Raw genomic sequence first — 12894 nt, forward strand, 5'->3', positions numbered from 1 at the left:
CATCCAGTTGGAGCATTTGTTAGGATATTGATGAGTCAGGTTTTCTTCTAGACACTAGCCTCACTCACACACACACACACACACACACACACACACACACACACACACACACACACACACACACACACACACACACACACACACACACACACACACACACACACACACACACCCCTCCCAAGGATACTCACCTCTCAGTAATTGGACCATTGTGACCTGGGGCTCTCTAATTATCGACAGCCATGGAAGTTACTGGGAAGCGCAGACTCTTCTTAAAGGAGTTCCATTACAGAGACCTTGAGGTTCTGTCTACCGTGGTGGCACGGGACCACAGAACAATTTCATTATAAAGGATGAAAGACGCTGCTCGATCATGATATCTGCAGATACAGGCCTACGTGCTTTGTAACTGGAGGGAATGCACGCTCACACACACACACACATGCACACAGACATACCCCAGACATCCCCCAAACACACACACACACACACACACACACACACACACACATACACACACCTTAGACATACAAACAAACACTCAGCCGATCAGAAAATGTGAAAATGTGCAATTCATCTCCAGAAGGAGAAGTTCTACTGAGATTGATCAAAAAAGCCCTAGACCAGTCACACACAGTGGCACGTTTGTCTTGGTGATGGCGCGAGCATAATTGATTGGTTCTCTCGTAGATAATATGAGGAGCCGTTTGTATTTAGGGCCCCTGGTGACCACACGGGCGGTTACGTAAACACTTCCTCCCTTTAGTGTACAGCAGCTCATCCGGAACTTTTAATTTAGCACTGCTGCCGTCATAAAAGGCTTTGATTGTGTTATCATTTACGTGCGTGACGGGAACATCCAAGTGTCAGAAGTGCAGTTTGGCTGCTGGGTCCCCTTCCTGCGGAGTGTCTCCGGGGGTTAACCGTGACTGTTTGAGGGGTTTGTGTCAAGGTCCCAATCTCGATGTGTGGCCCAGGTTTCCTGCTTTTGTGCGCGGGGCTGTTTAAGGTAATGTCGTTGCGTGAGCGAAGAGAATGTGGTGAAGGCCTCACTTTGTTTCCACCTTGCTTAAGGTGGGAAGCCAGTACGAGGGAGGACAGGGGGAAATTGGAGGAGAACAGGGATGGATGGCACATAGTATGTTTGTTCCCTAGTTTGAAAGATGCATGTGTCGAACTCAGGACCTTCTGTGAGGCACTGGCACATGACCACTGTGCCAACATGCCACCGATGGATAGATAAATCAACTTTATCAATCCACTGTGGGGGCATGATCAGTTACCACAACCTAGAAATAAATCCCCTCATCGGACATAATAGAGTCCAGCGTGTGCCCCTGGAGGTGGGAGAGTGGCTCTGTCACTTTCTGAGATGTGCTGTCATTTGAGTCCTCATTATGAATGTTAACATTGCCAACATTGGCTAGACAGTCAAACACTGTACATTGATAGGCGGTAGTTCTGATGTCATCTATACAGTGAGTCTTTTATTGGCTTGTAAATGGTTTATAAAACCTAAGAGGGAGACTTTGATACGAGACAATGATGTTGCAGGATGCAAGCTTTCCAAATGATTGGGAAGCATTATTAAAAATGACCGGTGCTAGACCTTTTGTACCTTTTTATTTATAATTTTAGAAAAGATATTTGGGGCTGACCAAGTTCAGTTAAAAAAACATGTTGAAAAACAATGAAACAATGAACAATGAAAGGTTATTGGCCTGCAAAAGACAAATTAATAAATCATTGGCCAATGAATAATGCCACTGTCAGTGAAAACCATGTCTGTTCCAGGTCAGGCTGGACCAGATTAGGAACAGGGATCAGATTTGGCCCCAACTTGTTTGCATCTAATCCTCCTAGTCCAAACAGGTCTATTGGAGGTCCCACAGGCATCACTCCACATTCATCGGGACCCAGCCTTATTGCGGGCCAGATGTCTACAGCCGTGTCTACAGCCGTGTCTACAGCCGTGGGAACAGCGACAGGGATGTTGAATATATCAATTGCTATCTCTGTCTGCACGACTAGTGGGGCAGACTGCGCTTGATGCAGCTGGCGAAGGACAAAGCGAGGGCTGGGGATGGGAGCATATCTGTTCCTGTGGGTTATTTTCATGGGCAGGATAGTCCAGGTTAGGGTCCAGCTTGGAAATGTGACCCTATCAGTCTATCAGAGCAAAAATAAATCCAAGCAGCTCCGTGACATTTCAGTTTTTTCTTTTAAGTGAGCTTTAGAACCATCTGGGTGTCTCTGTGTATATGGAACTGACAAAGTTTGGGGAAAACGTTGCAATGTGTGTAACAACTAGCTCTTAGCTTTACATTGTTATGCTATTTTTATGACCTGGACATATTAGTAGTCAATGCTGATTGACAAGGGATTTGATGAAGGATTTCAATAATGTTAGCCTGTAATCCTATAGCTGATATATTCTACAATTAAAAAAATGCAGGCCAGCCCGCACTGCCAAAACTCCTCCCTCTCACGCCATCAGTCACACAGTAAGAAAAGAACACCGTTATTTAGTTTTTTAGCAAATTGAAAACATGCTGCTGAAGCAAACTCGATGAGGTAAACTTTGGTATATTTCCAGATCACGACAAAGAACAGCCCTGCACCTCGTTTGTGTGTGTCTGTGTGTGTGTGTGTGTGTGTGTGTGTGTGTGTGTGTGTGTGTGTGTGTGTGTGTGTGTGTGTCAGATTAACTCAAGCCACCATTTTAGTTGCTTTGCTTACAATTACACAATCAATGCTATTCAGGCTGCTCAGTATCACCACAGTTAGGCTTAATAAATTTGTGCTGCATATTTGTTACGTATGCTTGTTGCTAATATCTATTCAATTACTTTACAGGTGCAAATCTGGAGCAGCCCATGTATTTGTATTCACTTTATCTGTGCAATTTAGGCTTGTTTGATACTTTGACTACGGTTTGTTTTACTCTGGTTGTGCTCAGCTTTTTTGCAAGGGATGTTACATAATGTTCTTAGGCCTACAGCTGTGTGTGTGTGTGTGTGTGTGTGTGTGTGTGTGTGTGTGTGTGTGTGTGTGTGTGTGTGTGTGTGTGTGTGTGTGTGTTGTGCGTGTCCTCCCCCTATCCTTGAGGAACAAATGCTTCACCCTACCACCTTTGTATGGATCTGAATTCTCAGTGTGTCACTTAAAAAAAATATGCCTCCTACAGGTCTATCATGAGGTCACTTCTAAAGCCCTTGTGACTGGTAACAAAAGCCACAGAAAGTACTGTACTGTCTCGTGGCATAAATGTGCAAATGTCAGCTATAGCGTGTCTGATGGCCTCCCTCTTGGATCTATTTTATGGCCTAGCCCACATCTTTCTGCATGGGTTCTCATCAAATTGGGTAATGAAGAGGTCCACTCTTATTGGAAATACACATGATCACTTCATACATATTACGGGACACAGGGCTACAGAAAATGGGCCTGCCACAAATAACCCATCTGACTTGTCTGTGAAATCTCTCCTATATCTGATCCTATTGGGAAAGAAGAGTTGGATTTGTTTAAAAGAGGTTTTTGGTCGACCGCACGAACTCGCGTCATGTGCCTTCCTTCCTGAATGCTGATGGTGACATTTGAATAAGAGGGAAGCTTGACACAGTCTTATACGTATATGCTCGTGTTTTGGAAAGACAAATGGGAAGTGACAGCAATGCATTCAAGGTTGTTGTGTTTTGAAGGCTGAAGAATGGGTGACAATAGTCGTTGACATCCTTTTATCACGCAGAGCATCAGTCATTTGAGGTCATTATGACATGATAAGGGGAAATTAATTTGTGTGCCTTATTACACAATTCTTGGAATATCAAAGAAATTATATTCCAAGAATTGGAATATCATTCTACAAGTCACTTTATCAATGTAGAAGAGAAGACAATTTTATGCTTCAAAGAAACAGTGCACTGTTTAGACACATTAGTATTTCATTGGATAAATTAGTGTGTAAAATTTGATAATAAAATAAGCACATTTTGTTGAAAACCTTTTATGGTTGAATATGGTTGAGCGACAGAAAGGTTAAAGGGAGGCTTTATTGTAAGTAAACAATATCAAATATAATCATCTAAACATTTAGATGAAAAAAATGGGAATTTAACTTGAAATGTAACGCAAGAGTTAAAAAAGGAGAACCTGATGGAGAAGAACAAAATGACACAACAACATTTCAAATAAGGCAAAGCTGAAAGCCATAGTTTGCTATCTGGTGATCTCAGCCTATCACAGATAAGTGGGGCAATTTTTTATCTCAGGCATAGAGATAAAAGCATATCTTTTAAAGTCTTTTTTTAAACTATATATTTATTGTTTTTTAAAAAAATTTCCACAACAACAAGAAGACAATGAATACATTCAATAAGAAAATAGTTTATATCTAAAAAACAAAGTGAAGACAAGAGTGAAAATGACGATACTATATATATAGCCTACATGAACCACAAATAGACAAACTCAAATGTTTATATTTATTAATTTATGTATTCCATGTCTATATGAATAGCACTTATTGTACGTCACTGATATGCAACTATACATCCTACACTTTAAGTATAAGAACAGTTTTTGAATTTGACCCAGTCTACAATTTTACGGAAGCGTAATGCAATACAGAAAATTAATTCTGCTCTTGTTTTTATGAATTAGTCATATTATCTCAAAATGCAGAGAAAATTCTACCCGGTTTTTCTGAATCGTGGGAGAAATCACACCTTCGGGTGGCTGCTGCTGATCAGCGTATCCCTCCAAAGAGGATGCTACGTGGTCGAAGTTATCTCAGGTATAGCTAACATGTCAAATTATGTAATGGAACTGTTCGCTTGACACGTAATATGAGTACTGTATCGTGAAGCACGCCGTATCGCTTTAACTGATCCTGGAGAAACGCCTAAATGTCAAGCAGATCATAATAAATCATAATGGGTTTTCCGTCTAAACAACCCCAAAGTCCTGAGGTGCACAAAGTGGACATACTAATAACAACACCGTCTATATTACTGATGGACACGAGCATCTCCCAATGTCTCAAACATAAACTTAAATACAACTGGATTAAATTCAACGTTTGATGTTTGCTTCTATGAAATCGAGCTCTCGGTTGAATGACGGGGGATTTTGAGGATTCTCAGATTTTGAGCAGATTTTGTTTTTCCATGAAAAGCTTTCTCGGAATATAATAGAGTTAATAAAATCGTTGATTCAGAAAAGGAAGAGCATAATTAACTAAGTCTTAACAAGTAGCCTAAATGCCTTACGAAAATGAATCCCCTGACGTTGGAGTTACGAGTCCATCTTCTGGCTGTATATGGTATTACGCACGTACAACTTTTGTAAAGGGGGGTCGGGGGACTGTATACACTCTTTTTCTGCAAACTACAAACGGCAGTACATTCATTATTGAATCACAATATATTTAGGCAGATTTTTTTTTATTTCATAATCACATCATGAAATCTGAGTGTTTTTTCTGTATTGCTGCAATCTATAGACATATTCATTACTTTTATCTGTACACATCATACTCATTATCTAGAATGCATTGTCTGGAAATCCTTCCTTACCCAATACACTTCTTAAACTTCAAGTCGAATTCATGTTTCGTAAAAGGTTGAAATACGAAAACGACTGTAAATGTGACCCTTTTGGTTTTCCGTACTCCGAGCAGACGGAGTACGCACGCGACTGGAGGCTCGGGTTCTGTGCGACACACGTGTTGACAACAGGAACGATGGAAGAGGAAATGTTACAGTTCCATGAAATGGGCATAGATGACCGACTTTTAAAGGTAATAGAGCCGTTATTGTTATTTGTGTTGGATCGCAATCGATCTCCAGTAGAGCCAGCGATGTTTATGTGCGACTTGGTAGCGCAGAAACGATTGAATACACCTCTTCATGACTTCAACACGTCATTGTTTTGGCGAATAACCCTGGGCATAACCCTGGGCTGATACAGTCCACACACTTGTAAACTTGTATTTCTTACATTTATTTTAACGCAAGGCGGGGACTTTCAACCTATGCGCAATGTATACATTTGTGTTTTTCGCAGTGGATATGCATGTCCAGGACATTCCAGCGTTACGTACCACAGTAGTGTACAGTCTTTGCTATAAGAAGCTCCTTTTTTAGAATATTTTGGATCTATTTTCCCCCAAATCAATTCACTACGAATAACTTACGGTCACTTTAATATTATATTTAATATTCGAACCTGACTTCCTCAATTGCTGCTGTTGTGACCCAGGCCATCGCGGACCTGGGCTGGGCTCAGCCGACCCTGATCCAGGAGAAAGCCATCCCTCTGGCTCTGGAGGGGAAGGACATTCTGGCTCGGGCTCGGACCGGATCGGGGAAAACGGCCGCCTATGCCGTGCCCGTCATTCAGCACATCCTCGCCTCCAAACAGGTATGTCAACCACAAAGATCCTCATCCGCTTATCCGGGGTCGGGTCGCGGGGGCAGCAGCTCAAGCTCAACCACAAAGATATGATTTTTAAACTTGAAGTAGCCAAAGGTAGACTTCATATTTTGTTGCAATTCAGTGTTTTCATTTTTGTTTGAGGCAAATTGTTCATCAGAGAACTTCAATGTCATAACACAATACCGTGTCTTACTTGAGGTGCAGAGTCAGACTTTAACCATCGTACAAGCTAACTCTGGACAAGAAAGTCAACAAACAACATGTTTTATCAACCAATAGATAATTTCCAACCAACAACAAAAGGAGTGTACAAGGTACTGCAAACAGGATGTGGAAAAAAAAAAGAACTGGACATGAACTCTTATTTTGACGTCCACAGAGTGTCCGTGAGCAGGATGTGAAGGCAGTGATCCTGGTGCCCACCAAGGAACTAGGTCAGCAGGTCCATGCCATGCTGGATCAGCTGACCCGGTACTGTGCCAGGGATGTCAGAGTGGTGGACATCTCCGGAAAGGCTGACGTGTCTGCCCAGCGGTGAGTCCTGATGTCACCATGGCCCGGTCGGTTCCCGTCTGCATGTCAAGTCGTTCATCAAAGTGTTATCAAGAGATTCCGCTTCATTAGGGATCTTACTTCCAAATCCAAGCGTAACTTGGATCCAGATCCAAGCTTTCTAGGACAGCTTCAATTAATCTTCTTGTACGATGACAATCAATGACGACATCCACATCAACCACCTTTTTTTTTTTCTATTTTAAATAAAGATGCGTTTAAGTTTAAAAAGGGCGAAATGGTATCTTCTCCAACAACTGGCCATGAAGGAGGAGTTAGGAGTCTCTCTGTGTCCTTGAGAAGGCTTTGGCTTAGGGCCACTGTGGTTTGAATGTGGCCTGTGAAGCCATGCGAGACGAGCTGTAAAAGAATAATGTAAAGAATAGATATGAGTCGGGGTGGATTCATCCGAAGCACCTTATACCACACCCTATACTTAAACTACCATGAGTGTGTCAACATTATTAGCGTGGCCCATCCATCCCATTCCCTGCGCGGTCAGTGCTGTGTCGTTAACCGTAGCATTTCTCCATCGCTCTGTGGATGTCCTCGCCCAGGCCCATACTGATGGAGAAGCCTGACGTGGTGGTCGGGACGCCGTCCCGCGTGCTGATCCACCTCACTGCCCAGAACCTGGCACTGCAGAACCTGGAAGTCCTGGTGGTGGACGAGGCCGACCTGCTCTTCTCCTTCGGCTTCGAGGCCGACGTCAAGAACCTGCTGTGGTCAGTGGGGCTGGGGGGGGGGGGGGGGGGGGGAGGGCACGAGGAGTTTAGTTTTTACTACAAGACTAATTGACCTGGGCCATGGTATCTATACTTTATTATAGTTCTGATTTGATCCGCGTTTACCCTGTTTGAACAGCCATTTACCAAAGATTTACCAGTCATTCCTGATGTCTGCGACCCTCTCTACGGAAGTCCAGTCCCTTAAAGAGATGATCCTGCACAATCCTGTGAGTACGCCCTAGTTTGCACTACAAACACAACACAATCCTAGTTATGAGTAAAGATAAATGAAGCAGGAACATTCTGTAAACGAATCTATGAATTGTTGAATCATAATTTATTACTTAAATGGCCTTTTCTATATTTTGAGGCTTGATTCTTTAAATTCTTAAGACAAAGCTCATGACTTTAAATGAGAACCATCACCCTTGGCTTTCTCCTAACATAAGGGTACTTCTTCATCATGTGTTGTGCACCAATAAACCTCGATACTGTGCAAGATCGCTGAAACGTTGGGCCATCGACAGCATCGGTCCGGTATTTGTGTTCTCCATTGGTCCGATTTGTAAAATCGTTGCAACTTATCCCATGGAAACTGACTTGATGTCGCAGTCGTGATCACGAACGCTCGTATACAAAAAGCAAAGCGTGACTGTTCCCCCGTCAGTCCAAAACAAACGGTGTATCCAACAGACTAGAGACGGATTGACTCAATGAACGCGGACCCCTCTTCCAGGTGATCCTGAAGCTGGAGGGCTCCCAGCTGCCCGCCAGCTGCCAGCTGCAGCAGTACAGCATCCAGTGCGAGGAGGAGGACAAGTTCCTGCTGGTGTACACGCTGCTGAAGCTGCGGCTGGTCCGCGGGAAGACCCTGCTCTTCGTGGACTCCATCGAGCGCTGCTACCGCCTCAAGCTCTTCCTGGAGCAGGTGGGCGTGCCCGCCTGCGTGCTCAACTCCGAGCTGCCCATTCACTCCCGGTAAGCAGGACGGAGCTGGAGCACAAGGGGGGGGCGTGGGATGGTAGAGACCCAAGCACCCGGCCATGTCGGTTTCGGATGTAAAATACTTGCACGGTTGTCGGTCCTATTTGAAGCGAGTGGAAGAAATACAGCCAGGCTGCAGCTTAAATACAGCTTAGGCTCTGTGTGCCTTGCTTCCCCTTCGAACATCACAAAACACCTCTGCAATTCTGTCATTTAGTTATCAGTAGTAATGTGACGCTCACATTCTTTCCACCTCCACTAGGTGTCACATCATCTCACAGTTCAACCAAGGCTTCTACGACTACATCATTGCCTCAGACGAACACACGCTGTCTGCGCCCAAGGCGCCCTCACCGGCCGGCGGCGCGAAGACGGAGAAGGGAGGGAAGAAGCAACCGAAAACAAAAGGGACAAAGTGAGTCCTCTGGTGTTTCTGACGTGTTCGTCGTGTGCCTCTGTTTCAAAATGCACCCCTTTTTTGCGGGCATTGCAAGTTTTCTGGTCTCTGATCTGATCCGTTTTGTATTTCCAGGGACAAGGAGTACGGTGTCTCACGAGGAGTGGACTTCCACAACGTCTCCAACGTCATTAACTTTGACTTCCCCAAGTCTGTGGACTCCTACGTACATCGAGTTGGGAGGTAGGTCTTCATTCATCAAGGCGGGTTGGCTCCTGGTTAAAGCACTGTCAATAAACCGGGGGCATAATTGCAAGGGTTGGTGCCGTAAAAAGGGACATTTTGAAGCATAAAGCCGGTTGGTTGCCTTCAATTGCATCCTGGTCAAGTCTTGTAACAATCCATTAAACACATAACCATCCATATTTTCATGGCATACTTTTATTGATTTAGTTGTGTTTTTTAATTCATCCATATGTTGCCCCTTCCTCTGTTGAGGTTTTTTAACTCTGTAAATGTACTCAGAAATGAATTTCAATCACTATAGCACATGTGTTTTTGTCTTGAGCATAACTGGCAGTGGCGCTCTGGGTCCAAGTGTTTTACAGTAGGATCACTCGTCTTGTTCATAAGCCATGGTCTTTATTCTGCAGAACGGCGAGAGCCAACAACCAAGGCACCGCTCTCTCCTTCATCTCCGCCACGGAGATGCCTACACACGACGATGTGAAGAAGTCACTCGTACAAGGTAAGAAGTCCAGAAATCTAAGTATTAGTCGAAAGCGTACATCCATATAGGTAGTGGAATGCTAGACTCCTGTATTGTAAAAGCTCTTCAAAAAATAATGTTAAATGTTGGTCGGGACAACCTGGTTGAAGTGGTCCAATGGTTACGTCCCTGTGGCGTCAATGTGATGTTGCTTTAAGTCACCGTCACAGTTCGGTTGGAGACCTAACATGGATCCAGGGTTATAAAGATAGAGGGTTGACATCCGTCCCTCTCTTCACCAGAGAACGGTGAATGCATGCTGAACCCCTACGAGTTCAAGATGGAGCAGATCGAGGGGTTCCGGTACAGGTGTAGGGTGAGTGTTCCAGCCTTCAAGAGGGCTTTCACTGTGCTGGTTGTTTTCCACTATCCTCATACGATGTAAATCCCCGTTCTCGTCGTCCTAGGATGCCATGCGCTCGGTGACCAAGCAGGCGGTGAAGGAGGCCAGGCTGAGGGAGATCAAGCAGGAACTGCTCAACTCTGAGAAACTAAAGGTGGGTCCGCCGACCTGACGCAGCGTGGTCAGAGGACCGGCGAGTGTCGTCTTTGTGTGACCATGTTCACCTCTGTGCGATATGCTGTCGATAATGGCCCTTGGTTACGATGCGTACGATAATTTTACTTAAAGTCAGATAACTTTAAGCCTCTGGTACGATAACTTAACATTTCCTATCTGGCTACGCTGACCGGACAATAAACTCCAAACATGTCTTTTGCTAGTGAGCCATTTTGCAGATGCTTTTCATCAAAAGCGATTTAGCATCATGTCATTAAGGTACAGGTGCAATATGCATAATTTTATTGTTTGAAATTTTCTCTAAAACACATTCTGTCACGTAGTCGCTAACTATAAGGCTCCAGGAATCTAGGAGAATTGCGCATACACTGCAGCATTGCACAGAAATCTCATGTGAATTTCTTTCAAGCGAAGTCTCGTGTTTCGAGGGTGGAAGGGGTTTGGAGAGTATAGGGACAGAATGTAGTGTTTTTTTTACATTTTATTGAGAGTTGAAATAGCTTGAAGTTGCTTGCATTTGGTACCTTTTCTAGGAGAAGGCAGTGGTTTGGGCACCTCGCTCAAGAAGCACACCCTGACCACTACACTATCTTTATTTCCTTTTTCGTTTACATGTTGTTCTACCTCCTTCTGCGTTTCCAGACCTATTTTGAAGACAACCCCAGGGATCTGCAGCTGCTGAGACACGATAAAGACCTGTACCCTGCCGTGGTGAAACCACACATGAAGAACATCCCCGACTACCTCGGTGAGACACGCGCCGTGCATGTACACCCCTACTGCTAGCTCTAGTGTAGATGGATCATGTACACCCCTACTGCTAGCTCTAGTGTAGATGGATCATGTACACTCCTTATCCTAGCGCTAGTGTAGATGGATCATGTACACTCCTTATCCTAGCACTACAGTAGATGGATCATGTACACTCCTTATCCTAGCACTACAGTAGATGGATCATGTACACTCCTTATCCTAGCACTAGAGTAGATGGTGCATGTACACTCCTTATCCTAGCACTAGAGTAGATGGTGCATGTACACCCCTTTTTTTAAATTAAAAAATTGCCAAAACAACAAGTTTCTACTGGAGTAGGAGTAGTTGTATATCCAATGTCGTCATAGTACTGTATCCAGAGGGAATTGCTTATTGATTGTTCCCTGGTTGTTTGTTGTTTCCGCCGTGGTCCAGTCCCTGAGGTGCTGCGGGGGGTGATAGACCCCTTGTCCGACAAGACCAGGAGGAGGAGGAACAAGGGTCTTGGCCTCGCAAAGCCCACTTTCAAGGTAAGGGCGCGTAGATGTATATTATTGTGTATCCTGTAGCCTCGTCAGACCCACCCTGATCTTTTTTTATATCACAATATAAAACCTTTCCCAGCGCTCAGGGGAAGGTGTTCTAGGAGTGCTTCACTCTTGTCAAAAAAAAAAAAGAGTGAAAACTGTACTATAAGTTATATTCTGAAATACTGCTTACTTTTAATGCCATTTGAGCATTATGAGTATGATTGTATTTTAAAGAAGCAGTGGCACATTTGTGTGACCATAAAAGTTATCAACTGTCTGTGTAGTCCCTGCACCATTTCACCGTTCTACCTGAAGAAAGAAGTCCTTTCATCAACGTTTTGCCTGACTTTGTTTTACATCCATGTTTATCACAACCAAACTTTTCAACAATTGTTTTTATATTTTGTTGAAACGGTAAGCTTTACCTCGGAATGCATCTGTGCTTGGAGGGTATTGGAGCAATGTGCTTCAGTGCTAAGCAGCCTCAACCTAAACCTCTCTAAACCCCTCTGTATATGGATCAAACTAACTGAATACCCCTCTCTCTCTCTCTCTCTCTCCCTCTCTCTCTCTTGCTCCCACCCCAGAAAACAAATAGGGCAAACAACCCTCTGAAGAGTTTCCGCAGTTCAGCACAAGGCAGCAAAGCCCACAAACCCAAACCCAAGCCCAAAGCGAAGCCCTCCACCTAACCTGGACACACATCAGACACACACGGGCCGCGTTCATTGGACCTCTGCTATTGATCCAGCCTGGAGATGAGTCTGTTAAGACAACATTGGACTATGACATGACCATGTAAGGGCAATTAATTCACCATATATGGTCTGACATGTCCATATATGGACTTTGAGGTGACCATCTATGGACTGTGGTGTGAACATCTGTGGAAGCTTTTAAATGTTTGTCAGTTCTTTCTTATTTTTTGTAAGAAATGTGTACCCCGAACCGGGCTACATTTTGCGTGGAAAGATAAAACAATTGTATATTTGATGTGTATATTATAAAATAAACCTTTTTTTTGGTTTATTTTGGTTATTTGTGTTTTAACTTTTTGTCGGTGAGACGATGGTAAATGCTGTCTTTAGTTATTGTTAAGCTTTTTCTTATTGCTATGCATTAATTGACCAACATAATCATCTACTTAAGTCTGAAACCAAACCCATTTATTAAACGAGCAGTCTTGTTGCTGACCCAGTATATCTTTATTCCATAGCCTC

The 12894-nt window shown here is 43.7% G+C and overlaps 1 protein-coding gene across 1 annotated transcript; it reads left to right on the forward strand.

Moving 5' to 3' along the window:
- Nucleotides 1-5687: 5687 nt before the first annotated feature.
- ddx56 (DEAD (Asp-Glu-Ala-Asp) box helicase 56) lies at nt 5688-12772 on the forward strand. Its single transcript, XM_084482982.1, has 14 exons — nt 5688-5803; nt 6265-6426; nt 6821-6975; nt 7551-7718; nt 7858-7948; nt 8458-8699; nt 8968-9120; nt 9238-9345; nt 9756-9850; nt 10114-10187; nt 10279-10368; nt 11034-11139; nt 11580-11674; nt 12262-12772. The coding sequence occupies exons 1-14, from the start codon at nt 5747-5749 to the stop codon at nt 12364-12366; spliced, it is 1701 nt and encodes a 566-aa protein (XP_084339108.1). The 5' UTR covers nt 5688-5746; the 3' UTR covers nt 12367-12772.
- The last annotated feature ends 122 nt before the right edge of the window (nt 12773-12894 follow it).

Source organism: Micromesistius poutassou (assembly GCF_964030765.1).
Source record: "Micromesistius poutassou genome assembly, chromosome: 18".
NCBI lineage: Eukaryota > Metazoa > Chordata > Actinopteri > Gadiformes > Gadidae > Micromesistius > Micromesistius poutassou.

Excerpts from the sequence above, each read along its gene's own strand:
- ddx56 (XM_084482982.1), top strand. The coding sequence starts at position 5,747 with ATGGAAGAGGAAATGTTACAGTTCCATGAAATGGGCATAGATGACCGA. Across the intron at positions 8,700-8,967 it reads GAGCTGCCCATTCACTCCCG|GTGTCACATCATCTCACAGT; the intron begins GTAAGCAGGACG and ends CACCTCCACTAG. Across the intron at positions 11,675-12,261 it reads TCGCAAAGCCCACTTTCAAG|AAAACAAATAGGGCAAACAA; the intron begins GTAAGGGCGCGT and ends CTCCCACCCCAG.